Genomic DNA, 15,588 nt, shown 5'->3' on the forward strand with positions numbered 1-15,588 from the left:
AAGTCTTAAGAGAAAAATCCTGAAAGTCTTTTTGATCCTTGTTTTATTTCTGAAAGAATTAATGACATTGCTTTAGAAAGAGGTCAGTTCACGCAGCTTTTCTGAATGAACAACAATGCTGTGAAAACTGGGAATGATTGATAGCCTACTGTTTGCGTCATTATGTCCAAATGTTTACCATTTGAGTCTTCAAGGAAGCATGAGACAAAACAAGTTTTATGAAGACTTCAACAACACTGGCAAATTAAAATTGTATCCAGAATTGTTTAGACATGATAGCAGTGCGAGAAAACTGCTTTCTTCTGCATTACACAGTTTTTATCTTTGCATTATGCCCAATGTCTTAAATTTCTGGCATGGAAGAAGAAAAGTCTTTCCCTCTCAGAACTCTGTTTTCTATCATTTTAACCCTTTGCCTCTTCAAAGCATTCTGTTGAACTCAAAACTGTTTCCCCTTGCAGTTGTTGCTTTGTAGTTATGTAAGATCATACTGTGTTCCTCCCTTTCTCCTAATAAGATGAGTCACTATTTCTAAATGAGCTGTTTACAGTATTGGGATGTTCATTTACAGGAACTTGATAAATGTGTACTAAACAAAGTATTTTTTTCAATAGTTGTGAATTATTCACTTTTTTTTTTCCAATTTGATAAATGCTGACATTCAGAACTGATATTACTTCTGGAAACAAAAGCTGCTTAATTGGCAACAGGAACGCTACCACCATATACAGAGAATCATGAGGAAACACAGCATGACTTCCTTGAAGCAACAGATAGATAACACTTACTTTTATTATCTGTCATAAACAACAGTGTTGCTGCAAGCAGGTGGCCTAATCCACCTAATATGAGTAAAACAGAGAATTGTAGACAGTAGGGGAGAGTAGTCATGGTATTATCTCCTTCAATGACAGATGATTTTGTTATTCATAAGTCTGAGGAAGAATACCCATAAGTAACATGTTCCATCATACCAGGTATGTGACCTTATGCTATAGTTGCAAGCTCCTTCTTACCTGCACTGTAAGAGACCACAAGTAATATCAAGTTTTATCTTAGTCTGTTTCTGTATAATCCATTAAATCTTCCCACAAATAATAATAACTTCTGAAGTTATTTAAATGACTGCCTAATTTTCTAGAACTGGAACTACTGCAGACAATTGCACTTTACCACACAAGAACTGTCCAATTAAAGAATCAACTTTTGTCTGTGCAAGCGGCATCCACAAGCATAGGAAAAAAGATCAGACAATGAGTTTACAGGCTGCAGCATGAATAATCTGATTCTAACCCTGATTCTAAACACTCATGAATGGATGTTTCATATTAAAATAAAAAAGCCATCTGTTATGAGCTTAGATTCAAAACTACAGGATGCACAGTCTATGAGAAGCAAAGCTGTAGGATTTTGGACCATTGGCTGGAAAGGATATATGTACAACTTCAAGAGTGTAAAATGGTGAATGAGAAGGGCGACACTGGACAACTTGATTCGGACTTCCCTGAGTAACTAACTAGGACATCAGTCATCTTAGGGGAGAAATGAAAAGCAAGAGAAACTGGGAAATGGAAGAATGCTGATAAAGAGGCACAGTCCCTAGCTGTCAAAATATTTTAGATTTTCATATCCAGTGATACAAAAATTTGCTGCTAAACTCTAGGAAACTATAGTAGAAGTCTAGATAATAGAACATCACAGGACAAAAAGATAGAAAGTAAAAAGGAAAAAAGCTAATACAGAAGTGACTATTAACTAGCTACTACCCCAGAGAACTAGATCCATTCCTGTTACGAAAACATCTAAGGTATGAAAATCTGCAAAATTAGTAATATAAATTACAGTGAGCTCAGTCAAAGGAGACTTCATTTTAGAGCATGCAAAAGCAGATACTAAAGGAGTTACAAAGGACAGCAAGAGCTATGACTAGAATAGATGATAAAGGAACATGAGCAGGAAAACAAAGAGACATTGACATGACAGAAAATATGATAGGACAACACAAGTTGAAAAGAGAACTGAAAAATAAGTACCCCTCTTTCCTGATGCTGCCATCAGAATCAAATACAATGAGACACTGCCCAAAAACCTAATTGACCAGATTGCCTCAGATGTAAGTATGAACAACTAGAGAGAAGCAAACGTAAAGAACGAGTAAACACACTCCTCCAACAGAGAATGATCACAACTGAGAACTAAACACAGCTTACTATGTTCAAAGCACAGAACTTGCAATGTTTTGCCTTGAAAGACTGAAAACTGAAATGAAATTGCCCATCTTCCAGGAAAGATTTCCAAAAACTCTAGAGGGTCAGGAATAGCAGTCCATGAATAGCAAGCTAAGTATATCTATTTAACTACACAACTCCCAAATTTTATTTCAATTGTATGCAGCCTTTAGACAAACTGAATTAAACAATAATTATGGAAATACAGTAAATAAAAAATATACTAATACACAATATAGGTCTACCCATAGTGAAATTTCAGACTGCAGTGACTTTATGAACTGCTGTGTAACTGGTAAAATAGAGTTTAGTAACTAAACACAAAAATATAATGTGCCTTAAAGAAAGACTACAGCAGGCTACAATACAAAGGAAGTGATTATTGGATTAGTTTGAAAATATTGATTTTAATATTTATTAAACATGACAAGGACTTCACTGCTTTTCAAATTTTATGTCAACACAGGAAGACCAGAACAGAGAAAATAACTGAAACAAATGAAATGTATCAATGTTCAATTGAAGGTGGTGACCTGGTCTTACTGTTTCTGTTGCCACATAACCACAACCACTGCCTATGAAACAGCTAAATAGGAACCATGTAAAAAGAAAAAACTATTCAGCTAATGAGAAAACAGATGATTTAACACATTTGCTGTCTAAATACTTATTCGGACACAAAATTAGAGAGGGTTATATTAGATCAGTTCAAACCTAGCCTTCTGGAAGAAATTACTGCACAGTACTGCAGGAGGAGTAACACATGGTGAAAGAAATGCATCTTCCTTGAAAGTTCTCTGAACATTTTATTATTCTTAAAGATGCTTCCAATACCTGAAAGCAGGCCTACAAGAGAGCTGGAAAGGGACTTTTTACAAGGCATGAAGTGAAATAGGAAAAAAGGGAAATCATTTTAAACTGAAAGAAGGCAGGTTTAAATTCGATAATAGGAATGAATTCCTTACTCAGCAGGTGGCAAGGTAGTGGCACAAGTTGTGCAGAGAAGCTGTGGCTTGCCCCATACCTGGAAGTGTTCAAAGCCAGGTTGGATGGGGCCTTGAGCAAGATGGGATAGTGGAAGGTGCCCCTGCCCATGGCAGCAGGGTTAGAACTAGATGAACTTTAAGATCCCTTCCAACCCAAACCATTCTATGGCTCTGTGTTTGCTACTAACAGAGACAGCCATTCTCATCATTGCTTTAGAAAAACAGGGTATCCTTTACAGTCAAGATAATTAATGAAACTGCCAATAGTTTTAAGAACTACACTGGCTTCTTAGTGCTTGTTCTAATTCCACTGCTTTTCTTTACACTTTCTGACCATTACTACTAATATATGAAATGCCTGATAGACATTTTGACACATGGGTTCCCAACTACCATGCACTCTGCTCCAACTCCACTGCAGTGATTGAGGACAAAAGAGTTAGGGGATGGACTCTGACCAGAAGCCACTCTTTTGCTTTTGGTCTAAAAACGCACATAAAAAAGTCTTTTGTCCACCAGTTTCTCTGATTAGCAGCTTAAGCAGATGAAACTATTCAGCAACCCAGAAAGGTGAGCACTGTACAGAATTCATTAAGCAGAAAAAAAAAATTACACACACACACACACACACATATATATATATATATATATGTATGTTATAGGTATATATATATAATTGAATAAAGGACCAGTTTGAGGAGAGACAGAAAAGTATGGGTTGGGATAATAACAGTTCAAGTTTTCATTTTTTACAGCACTTCAACAAACAATAAAAGCCTTGAATAAATAGTTTCATAAGCTAATTTAAATAAAACACAGTATTCTAAACAGTTACCCACAGTTCATAACAGTCCAAAATAATATTGACAGAGCCTTTTACAAAGACCATTTTCACTATCAATCTTTTAAAGTCCATTATTCAACCTGTTCTTTTGACAGTGCTCTTTACACTGTGTTTTCAACAGTTAGTAATCAATGCATATATTCAATCCACATATATATGTAAATACATTTTTTCATTGCAACATTCTTCTCAGTACAGTTAAAAAGAAGACTTAATTATATCCATGCTTCCTAAAGCAAAGGCATATATACACTGTGGGTGGTTCTTGAAACCCTTCCCTCCCTCTTCTTGTGGTGGTCCCTAAGAATCTGGCAGCAGGAACAGCTCAATATAGAGCTACAAATGCTGAGTCTGAAAACCATATATTCTCTGTGTTCCCACGGCACAAAGCTCAGTTACGGATGTCACCACAGAGAAGCAACCACCACAATTACTGTGAAGCTTCCAGTTGAATGAAAAGTCATTGGAATAGAGAAAACCATAGAGGAAAAGGGGGAAAAAATAAGTCAACAGATGGAGAAAAACAGAGAGAAAGAAACTCATATTGATTGTGTTGCACTGAAGAAAATATGCAGTTAATGTCACCAGTGAATCAATTCACTAAAGAAGGAGGTTAAATACAGGTTGGAAAAATATCTAAATGGCTTTAAAAAGAGGAGTAAAAATATTTTTAAGAATTGCTTCTCCAGTACAGTATCTATTATACCTTTAAGGATATCTTTGCTGAGATACCACTTTTTGTTCAGAAAAATTAAGTAAATCTAAACTTTGATAACTGAATAGCCTGAAAATCCAGATATGAAAAAGCTTCAAATTATTTTCTAATAAACCTTTGATAATGTATTCTGTTTTGTTACAATATTAATGCCTCCACCAGAATAAAGTGTAGATTACGACAAACATACAATAAAAATATTAGAGAATACTAAGTAAGGTCCAAAGAGGACAATTTTTAATGTCTGACTACAATCTATTTTTCCTTCAGAAACCATTTTAACAAGAACATCCTGCATTGTCATCATTTTAGATATCACAAATTAAAGTCAAAGCAACACTATAGCCAGAAATCTTAATTTTTTGAAGGATGGGACAGAGGAATAGTTATGAGAGGCCTAAACTTTACTTGAATACCTGGGGTTTGCACACTCAGAGGCCCAGAGCTCTCACAGATTCCAAGTACAAACAAGTAACTGTTCAGCAGTACACTCTCGCTGATCATGGATTCTTCTGATGCTCCTGTCTATAAAATGAGTGGATTTGTAACACTCAGCTTGCCTGTGATCACATATGAATGAATTCTCCAAGGGAAAAAATAATTAAATTCTGTTCCCAAAGGCAGTATTCAGCTGTCTAAATTACAATACTTCCTGAAACACATTCATTCTTCATTTATCCTTTCAAGAATCAGGACTGTGATTTTTCACTACACACACCTGACACTAAAACATGCCCAACCTGGGCAGAAAAGACAATAGTCTCACAGAAGACTAAGAGAAATAAGAGCTAGAGAGTCTCTTATCAGCTGAATGTTAAATGTGTAATGAAATTATGATTGTACAGCCAGTCTACAGCTCTGACACCTTCTAAACTTCAAGTATTCAGCTTCAAACAGAGACAACTGCTTTAGAAGTAAAAGCTTTAGGTGTAGTATCCCAGGTTTCCAAAACATGCTTGCAAATTAAACTGTCCTAAACCCATATCTCCTCTGTATTTTGAACTGATGGAACATCTTTTGACAGAGGAAGTTTGTTTAATTCTCAGTGATTCAACATCAGAGAGAAAATTATTTTACTGAATGGGTTTCATGGAGATTTCAGTAGCTGTGCTGGGGTTCTATAGTCTCAGGAGTTGAGTCTAGTTGATGGAAAAGGATGACACTTTTCCTCTTTATGGCTATTAACATTTCTACAGGCAAAACTCAAAAGTGGCACTAAGCAGTCTGGTGAGTTACTTGGTTTTTTAATATCTCAAAGCTGTATTAGAGCATGAACACTTAATACAGTGCAAATTACATTTGAATAATGAATGAGATGATTCATTTGATAATGAATGAGTGGATTTAGTCAAGCAAGAGAATAATCAAATTCACTTATGGGCTAAACTGAATAATCAGTGAACAGAGTATGATGACCTCTAGCAGTCAAGCCTAAATCAGCACTGTCCTTCCCTGACCATGATCCTTAGCAGTAAGAATCACTGCTATCATGGGCATCCATCTTTTTAGGTCAGTTTCCTTTATGCCTGAACTTTTCTTTATCATCCCTCTGTTTTGTTCTAATTCTGCTTCTTCCTTTCTTTCTTTCCATGTTGTCACACCTAAATTTCTGCTTTATATTCCTGTCTGTGGTACAGCAAACCCCGAAGAGGTTTTCCTCAGTCCTTTATCTGACAGTCCCCAGCTCCACCTGACAACCTCTTCACCTGCAGCTTGTCATTCTGCCAGCACAAATTACCCTTCTTTTCAACTTGCTACCCCGATCCCTTTTCCAAATCACTTGGCCAGCAGGATATCTACTCACCATTCTTTCACACATGCCTTGCACAATGTCTGTGCATGCTCCACAAGCAATATGCTTTCCTTTTCTCCCTCATCCTTTTATCATCTCCTATCCCACTTACTCTGTCCAGGTGTTCACATTTATTCTGTCAGGTTTTGGCTTTTGCCCCAGACTCTTTCATTCTGCCACATTGTTTATAGTCACTCTCCCCATCACATTTAATGACTCCCAGATCTGTCATTTTCTTCCAAATTACTTCTTCAGTTAGACTCTCACAGCCCCCTCCACTGGGTCTGTGTATCAGTCTATCCCCAAATCTCCTCAGAAGCCCACATTATATTCTGCATTTAGCTCAGACATCTTCCCTAGCTTTCCAGCATACCAGAAGGGGAGAACACTCACAATACAAGAGGAATAACTGAACAACACTACAATACAAAGCTGTGTTGCAGGAGAAAATGTGCTGAGTTCTGTACATCTCACACCCATGTGAGGGACCAGATCTATTAAACTCAATTTTACAAGTTGCTCAGTAAAAACTGGGCCAGATTTAAACAGATGTATACAGGAACAGATAAACATACTCAAATACTCCAAAACCCGCCAAATTTCACATCCCTCCTCATATGTGTAAGAATAGTACCTACTTTAGTTTCTCTTCTTCCAACTTTTTTTTTGTCCAAGTTGAGTAAATATAAGTTTTTTTTGCTTTTAACAAAAAAGAAGCAAGCAATTAGCACAGCATATTTCCATTCTGCTGTCAAAGGTTGGTGCTTTTGTCAACATCTGAAAAGAAGGCCTACTGATGGGAACCATCATCACTGGTATTCAGACAGAATTGTATTACATTCACACTTTCAATAAGGGCAGTTAACTAGCACATTCACCATCTGCAGCTTTGGCAAATCTACATAAAAATTGTCATCCCTTAAATCCTGGGATAACTTGTGCATAAATGCTTTTGAGTTTCCTTCATTTAATTTGTGCTTGACTGCCTTTCAAGTTAAAATGCATCCATCCTTCTCACTGATTTTTTAAATTCCCCCTGTGTCTTTTCAGTAGGGTCTGTATGATACTGACAGTTAAGTACTTAAAGAGGGCTAAACTCACTGGTGCTAACATTCATGTATTTATTGGTATCTTCCTTCATCTTTTGGACAGTTATTGGAAAGCAGTACTTAAAATAATGCTCCAAAATTTAAAATAGATTTATGAAATGGACACATGGTCAGCAATATTCCATACTTTTCTTAACTTCTGTTATTTTTAGAAATTGTTCTCATGCGTTCACAAGTATTAAACAAGAGTAAAAAAATCACTTTGATACTTCAGTGAGTTTCCAAGATTCCAATACTGAAAAAAATCTGTAACAACTGGTTAATTTTGAACCAAGCAACTTCTGTGTACAACAAAATCTTACAGAATTTCGTACTGATTTCCAAGTCAGTGCTTCACTGTCAAAAGATGCTGATACTACAACAGTAAATTCTGCGCCAAGATCTTCTCTAGAATATCACACATTTCTCCCAAGTTCCTCATTTACAGGTACCGGTAAGGTAACAGCAAGAACAAATTTAAAACGCTTGGCATGAAATAATTTTGATCTTAATTTGCAGAGTACACAACTGTTATATTCATCCCCCCTAAAACGTGTATCACAGCTCCAGTACTTGTAAGCTTTGAGACTAAAATTACATCCAAAACAGTCTATTTCCTGAATAAGTGCAGATCAACAAATGCTATTGTATGAAATAATATGCTACATTAATTGGTCACACAATACTAATTCATAATCATACATAAAGTATTATATAATTGTAAAAAACTCTTACTGGTACATTTTAAAAGGTTGGACTTCAAGAACAGAAAAAAGCATTCTGAAAACGTCTTCAATTTCTATCAGGTTTGTAGTTTTACATACAAAAAGTTTTTGGAATACAAAATTAAAGTTAACTTAAAATCTGTTGACACTTTCAGAATTTGTTTTTTAAAATGCAGAAAATACCATGTGAATATTTTTACTATGACCATCATAATGGCAAAAGAAGACAGGAATTTTAGAATAAAACTTCTAAAGATGAATTTTCCAGGAGTGACTAAGGACTCAATCTTACCCTCTTGAAGCCATCCAGGTGATGTAGGGCACACTAAAGAGCCAGGAACTATTGAAACCTGAAACTCCGTTACTGACATTTAGTTCTACCTCCAAAATACCCATATTAAGAGAAAACAAAACAAAACAAACAAACAAAACAATACTGAAAAATCCAATAAATCAATAGAAAAATAATTATCTTATTGGACAAAAAATTATTTCTGCAGTACCTTCAGGGGTGATAGCACTAGGACACACATCTTTTAGCAGGTCTCCCAAAGTATGCAACTGTCCTCCTGAAGCAATTGGTCGAAATAGCTTCTGTATAAAAGGTCTCTCTGTTGTTGCCTGTTTTAATAAAGAAAAAAATCAAACCAAACAATTTAAGGTCCATGCAAATATGTAGTATTAACATTTAAGACAGATACACGATAGGACAGACCTAAAGGCTGAAGCAGAAGAAACACCTGGTATTTCCACATTTCCTCTGCCTCGCACCTTGCATTTCATTCATATAATGAAATGCAGGGAAGTTTTTGTTTATTAACAATTACAAGTAAGCTGTCACTCCAGAAAAACTGTGAAGCTAATTTACAGATAGTGTCATGGATACAAGTGTTTATATTTTTTTAAAGACCCAAATCTTCTATTATGGGAATACAACCTGCTTTAATAAAAAGTATTTTAATATATCCTTAATTAAAAAAAAAAAAGCAGTGAGCACAAACTTAGGAGTTCAACATATCCCTATATATTCTGCCAAGCCAAAGCAATAATGTACCCTTACAGCTCAACAGGTGATTTTTTTCTCAGTAGATTTTATATCAAAAATTTTAAACTATTTCAGCTGCAAGAACCACTACCAACTTAGAAAAAAAGTGTTATGCTTTGACAGGCAACCTAGAATCTTCTACCTACTTAAGGAATTGGTCATATGTAAAGAACATATATGGCCCACTTCTGCCAGAGCTATGCAAAGGAATTCCAAATTATTTCAACGATGCATCTTTCAGTTTAAAGCCGTTCCCCTTGTCCTGTCATCATGTGCCCTTGTAAAAAGTCCCTCTCCAGCTCTCTTGCAGGCCAGCTTTAGGTACTGGAAGGTCTCTTTGGAGCATTCTCTTCTCCAGGCTGATCAAGCAGAACTCCTTATTCCCCATATGCATTAGCAGAGTTTTCGGATCAATTTGGTCCATGACCTTCATTGAGCACCAAGGTAAGACTGACTGGCCTGTCATTCCCTCGGTCTTCCTTATTTCCCTTTTTAAAAAAATAAGGTTACGTTTCAACAGGAACTTCACTGGACTGCCACAACTTCTCAAATATGATGTATGGTGGCTTAGCCACTTCATGCATCACTTTCCGCAAGATCTGTGGGGATGTCTCTCATCCAGTCCCAAAGACTTGTGCACCTTCAGGTTCCTTAGGCGTTCTTGGACCTGATCTTCTAGAGTGCGCAGTGTGCAGCTCTTTATTCTTCCAGTCCCTCCCTTTTCCCTTTTGGGACTTGGGCAGTCTGGTTGGAATACTTGCTGATGAAGACTGAGGCAAAAAAGACACTGAATACCTCCACATTCTGGGTAAACAGTTCCCCATTTCTTCTGGAGAGGGCTCACAATTTTCTACAGCTTTCTTTATCCCTGGAATTCCTACAGAAACTCATCTTGTTGCCCTTAATGTTCCTGGAAGATTTAATTCTATCAGACCTTCAGCACTTATTTAAGAACTGTGGTTATGTTAGGGTAGCTCTCTTCTTCGGATATCTGTAAAAGCAGCTCCAGGAGCAGCTGACATTGCAAAGACAGGCAAAGTTTCTTTCCTGATAACCTGACATCTCCACCCAAACTCAGCACCTGAGCCAGAAAAGTTAAAAATCTCATATTCAACCAACCCAAACATTTTAATCTAGCTCCAAATCGTTGCTGACAATTTTCTGCTAGCAGCTAGCTCCCAAAAGCAGTTGATACGCCCTGCATTGTGAGTGACTGGGCTCCAGCAAATGAGACTTTCCTTACATAACTGGAACAAGCAATACAAGCTATTGCCCCTTCCAAATTTAGTTTCCTACCTCTCTAAAAGTGCCTCCCATCCTACCAAGGTAATTAAAAAATAGAAACAACTCAGCATCAAGAGGTATGTTATCTCCCAGTGGGGGTTTATGGGGAAAAAACCAGTATCTCAAACAAACAAGAACAACAACAAAACTGTCACTCACAGGCAGGCAGGGAGCCTTTGCCTAAGAGTGTCACCCTAACTCAGGAGTAACTCTAGGGCAGTACAGTGCAAAACTGTTGACACACAGCTACTTGCTACTTCTCAATAATAGACTTCAAATACAGAAAAATAGTATTGTCTCAGTTTTTCTCATGAAGACTGATCAGAGGTAGTTTTCTAGCTGCTCTAGTCAATCCTCTATTTCTTCAGGGTAGCGGTATGGGGATATCAGTGCTAATGAAATACCCAAACATTTGAAAAATGATGGGAGGTACACAGCTAAGCAGAATCCATCCATTTCAGACAGATCCACACTTAATAAGTGAACTCTGGCACTTACATTGAAGAAATCTACATGCAAAACATTAAAAAAAAATAAAATTAATTATTTGAAAGGAAAAAAAAAAAAAAAAAAAAGACAACCTTCCAGAAACACTGCTTTAGTCAAAACAATTTTGTACCAAGTTTAGCTTTTAAAAATAATCGGATATTCACAGAAGTCCAGACATAACTCCCTAGTGCTCAACATCTGAAGTAGCAGAAGTGGAAATAAACTAAAGCATGCAGGAAAAGGCTGTTATCATCTACAGACTTCTAAGATAACAATTTCCCAAGTGTATTCTGCAGTTTCTCATTATTTATTAATAAATTAAGATCCATTTTTTCCCTAGCTATAATAATTTAATGCCAAGAGGGAAAAGCCAAAGTTGTATTTTCTGAAGTCTCCCACATAGTTGCTGACTGCTGCAAACAATATCCTTAGCTGCTATCATGAAACATAGAAAATGAATTCAATTTTGCATTTTAAGTGTTAAGCAACCCAGATGTGGTAAAGTAAATAAAAATCACTGGTCTTCATCAATGTTAGAATGATAAAAGTAACTGCATGTTGTTTATACAAAGACTGTGGTTCACAAATCTAATCCTACAGGCAGAATGTTACCCCAAGACGCTTACACACTTCTTACCTCACATGCAGCAGATGCTTTCCGCATTAAAAGAATCAAAAGAAAAGTCCCATCTTACCTTCCACAGTATTTAGATTAACTTTTCTAAGTATCTTAGTCATACAGGAGCATAATTTTAGAAAAACCTTGCCATCATCCTTTTTCAAGTGTAGTAATATAAGACCAACTTGATTACAACTTTCTACTCTAGTACTGCTGCCCCTACAAGTCCAAACTTGTCCCTACAAGTGTCCTGGCCAGGCTGGACGGAGCTTTGAGCAAAATGTTTTAGTGCCAGATGTCCCTGCCCATGGCAGGTGAGTTGGACTAGATGGCCTCTGAAAGGTCCCTTCCAACTCAAATTATTCTACCATTCTATTTACTACAAGGAGATGTGAAGGAATGGCCACCATGTATAGTGCTTATATAATGTCGTGTTTTGTACAATATTTACTTAATCAATCATGAGACAAAGTACTACATGTAATCTAACCCATAAAGATATCACCACATAACTGATAATGATTTTAAATAATCTACACCAGATCTAAAGCAAATATACATACAATATCTATCATTTTGCCAACTAAAATTACCATAGCTTCAACAGAATGTAGCATGTTTTAAATTACTTTATTTTACAGTGTAGTGTCCATGTAGCTGTGAGCTGTTCAAGATTCTGGATGCATTTGCAGGATAGAACATGTGAAAGTCAATCAGTAATTGCCAGCCTCTACATAGAAAATTCCTTCAAAGTATATGAGCGCATGAAGACAAATCACTCAGGCTAAAAATTGCAGGGCATTTTACACTGATCATATCCACAATTTAGTATCAAATTACTGAATTTATATGAAAGCAAATCTTCATCTCTGAATTAAGATACTTTCTAGAAAGTTGGACTTACCTGCAACTGCAATTTCTCATTCTTCCCTATCAGTACATAGCACCATAAACCTCATGATTTGCAGAACAAATGAAGACTGTGCTCTTTTTAAAAGAAAGTTTAAACCCTGACAATGGTAGGAGAGTGAGGGTGAAAACAAATTACACCACAGTGAGAAAGAACAGGCATTGAAAAGAGTTAAAGATGAGGACAGGTTTTAAGACACCCTTTAAGGCAGTGTAAAACCTCACAGGATCACAAACAAGCTATATAGTTATATACTATAACATACTATAACAAATGTAACTCTTCTTTCCCTATCATCCTGGCAAAACAAAACAAAACAACCAAAAAAAACCCCAAAAAAGTTGTCAGCTTGCCTGGTCCTTTTCAGAATCAACACAGCACCAAACACTGCATGAGATTCACAATTTAATTAGTCAGATATTTTATACAGGATGGCATCTTAAAATGAAAAACATAACTCACAAAACACTGGGTTTTAATCTGGAAAAATCAGTTACCAGTATTTTTATCAAGAGGAAGGGATTTAGATTTTCTGCCTAAACACTCAGCTGCTCCTCAATATTCAAACAAATAAAAGCTACCATACATACTGAACCCACAAATAAAGAAAGAATTTCTTACAATGCCCACATGTGTATAAGCTGGCAATCTAAGACAATACAAGTTGAGACTTCCCTACATATTCCATCATACTTTCAGTAACTTGTCAAATTCATAGTCTGTGCTGCTTTAGTCTCTAAAAATAAAATTAGGCAAATATTTGCTAAAAAATATTTTCCATACGTTTTAGATGTCTTCTATTTTGTAGGAATGTTTTCAATTAAGAATCTCAATGCACACAATGTAAAAGTGACTAACTGAAAAGCTGATGAGTTGCTGTAGTCACAGAACCATCACAACACCACGCCTGTCCAAAAGCAAGATACTGCAAATCCCCCTCTGAAAAACTGTTCTTTCACTGGTGCTGAAATGCTGACGTTTTGCTGGAATTTCAGGATGAGTATCTTTGACTTCTTTTTGCTTAATATGAGACCAGATTCATTGAGTATTTAACTGTGGAGAGGATACAACAATGTTTCTGTGTGGGAGTTGGTGGGTTTTTGTTGTTTTGTATCTTTCCTTTTAGAAAAACTTTTAAAAAACTTCCATAACTTTCATAAAGGTGATTTTCAGCTCAACAAGCTAAAGTACACACAAAAATTATCTTCTTTTATCTATTTGAAATCTGTCACCTTTCAAACTTTATTAATATTTTTTGAGCTTCTATTACAAGAGGCATAAAACACAACAATGTGATATGCCTTTATCCTGTAATCATTGCTCCTCCTCTCTTCAAATCTTCCAAGCAATAGAGGGGCTTCTCCCAGACAACCCACTGCTTTATTCTATACCTTCGATAATTTTTCTATTTCACTTTATGTTAGGACTGGAACAACTAAAAAAAAACCCCAAACTATTTCTAGTATTTCTTTAGTCTCTGCAAAGTCCATCAAGTAGATGCTCTAGTTATGATTTTGTGTGTTTTATATAAGGTTGGCACTGCTTTTGCTAGCATTCAAAATTTTGAACTGCTTACCTGTAACATTACATCACTGTTCAGATGAAAAGGTACAACTCAATGTACAACTCAATATAAAACAGATTTTTTTTTTAATAAAAGAAGCAAGTGATACTTTTGTATGTCTGACATGTAACTAAAACCCTTAAGACAAAAAAGGAGAATACATATTCTCAATACACCACCCAGAATTGCCTCAAAAATTGATTCACTGACAGGACACAGGTTGCAGGACTCGTAAAATCAACAAATGTGTTAGATCAAATTACCTGTTTTTCTCATACTTAATTTTAAATTTCTCTAATAAATTAGATTTTTTAGTGGTTGCAAAAATTACAACATATGAGTTCCAACACCTGAGTTTAACTTGTGGACAAAAATTAATCCTTTCACCTATTTTTGAGTTTGTATCAGAATTTCTGCAATTATGTTGTAAAAAGGACTCTGGTTTCCTTATGAAGTTGAAGGTCTTAATCATGATGGACAGGAATTTTACACTCCCTAATATTTTTAGGAGGCTTGAAACAACCAGAAAAAAGTGGCTACACTCTATACATTTAATTAGATTAATTCCAGTCACCTAAATAAGAAGTGCAAAAGTTTGTCACTAGATTGAAGCTTAAGATAATTCTATGAATGCATGTATATATCCTTCAATATGGTCACGCTAAATGTGTATCTCTATAATGATGCCTCTATAAAATTCCTTAGATGGGGAGGTAATCATTGTATCCATCACACATGTCAAAGAATCACAACATCAACTAAAGTGAAAATTCTGTTATTCTTGAAAGCACTCTTAACAGTCTTAGACAAAAATCTTTAGGTGGTGTGGAACATCAAGGATCACTGGTTTAAAAGCAAGATAAATTATGTGATGTGTTTTCTTGGTGGAAGCTTTAACAGATCTTAACAACAGCCCCCATAACATGTGGCAAGTATTATGTCAAGAATTGATGCAAGTAATAATGCCAAAATTATCTAGTATCTTAGCCAAGACTGTAGTCAAATTAAAGCCACAACTAGAATTATAAACACATCTGGAATAAGGTTAAAATTTTATGTAGTAGGGCTTATTACAGTTATGTCTAGACAATAATATTGAACCATTTTTGATCATGAATGGTTAAGGACTATTCTCCCAATCATTCATGAACAACAACTTGTGTCTTCCTTGATGCCTTTCATTGAACAGAGCACACTAACGAAACAACTGCAGTTCTATCCTAACTCTGTACACAACTAACAATAGTTTAGCGTTCTTATAAACCTACAGAGAAATATGGCAACTATTTCAGTTAATTC

General features: G+C 35.9%; 1 protein-coding gene across 12 annotated transcripts in view; it reads right to left on the reverse strand.

Moving 5' to 3' along the window:
- ATG5 (autophagy related 5) overlaps positions 1-15,588 on the reverse strand; it is a 73,305-nt gene that overhangs the window by 17,693 nt on the left and 40,024 nt on the right. For 6 of the 12 annotated variants that reach the window (XM_086876699.1, XM_086876704.1, XM_086876695.1 and 3 more), the window contains one exon: positions 8,882-8,999. In XM_086876699.1, coding sequence (XP_086732825.1) covers positions 8,882-8,999 — 118 coding nt within the window. Of the gene's footprint in view, positions 1-5,189; positions 5,299-8,632; positions 8,756-8,881; positions 9,000-15,588 lie in introns of those variants that run through there. The other 6 variants (XM_086876702.1, XM_086876698.1, XM_086876701.1 and 3 more) reach the window with 4 other exon arrangements.

This window comes from Cyanistes caeruleus, chromosome 2 (genome assembly GCF_971803275.1).
Source record: "Cyanistes caeruleus chromosome 2, bCyaCae1.hap1.1, whole genome shotgun sequence".
In the NCBI taxonomy this organism is placed as follows: Eukaryota; Metazoa; Chordata; class Aves; order Passeriformes; family Paridae; genus Cyanistes; species Cyanistes caeruleus.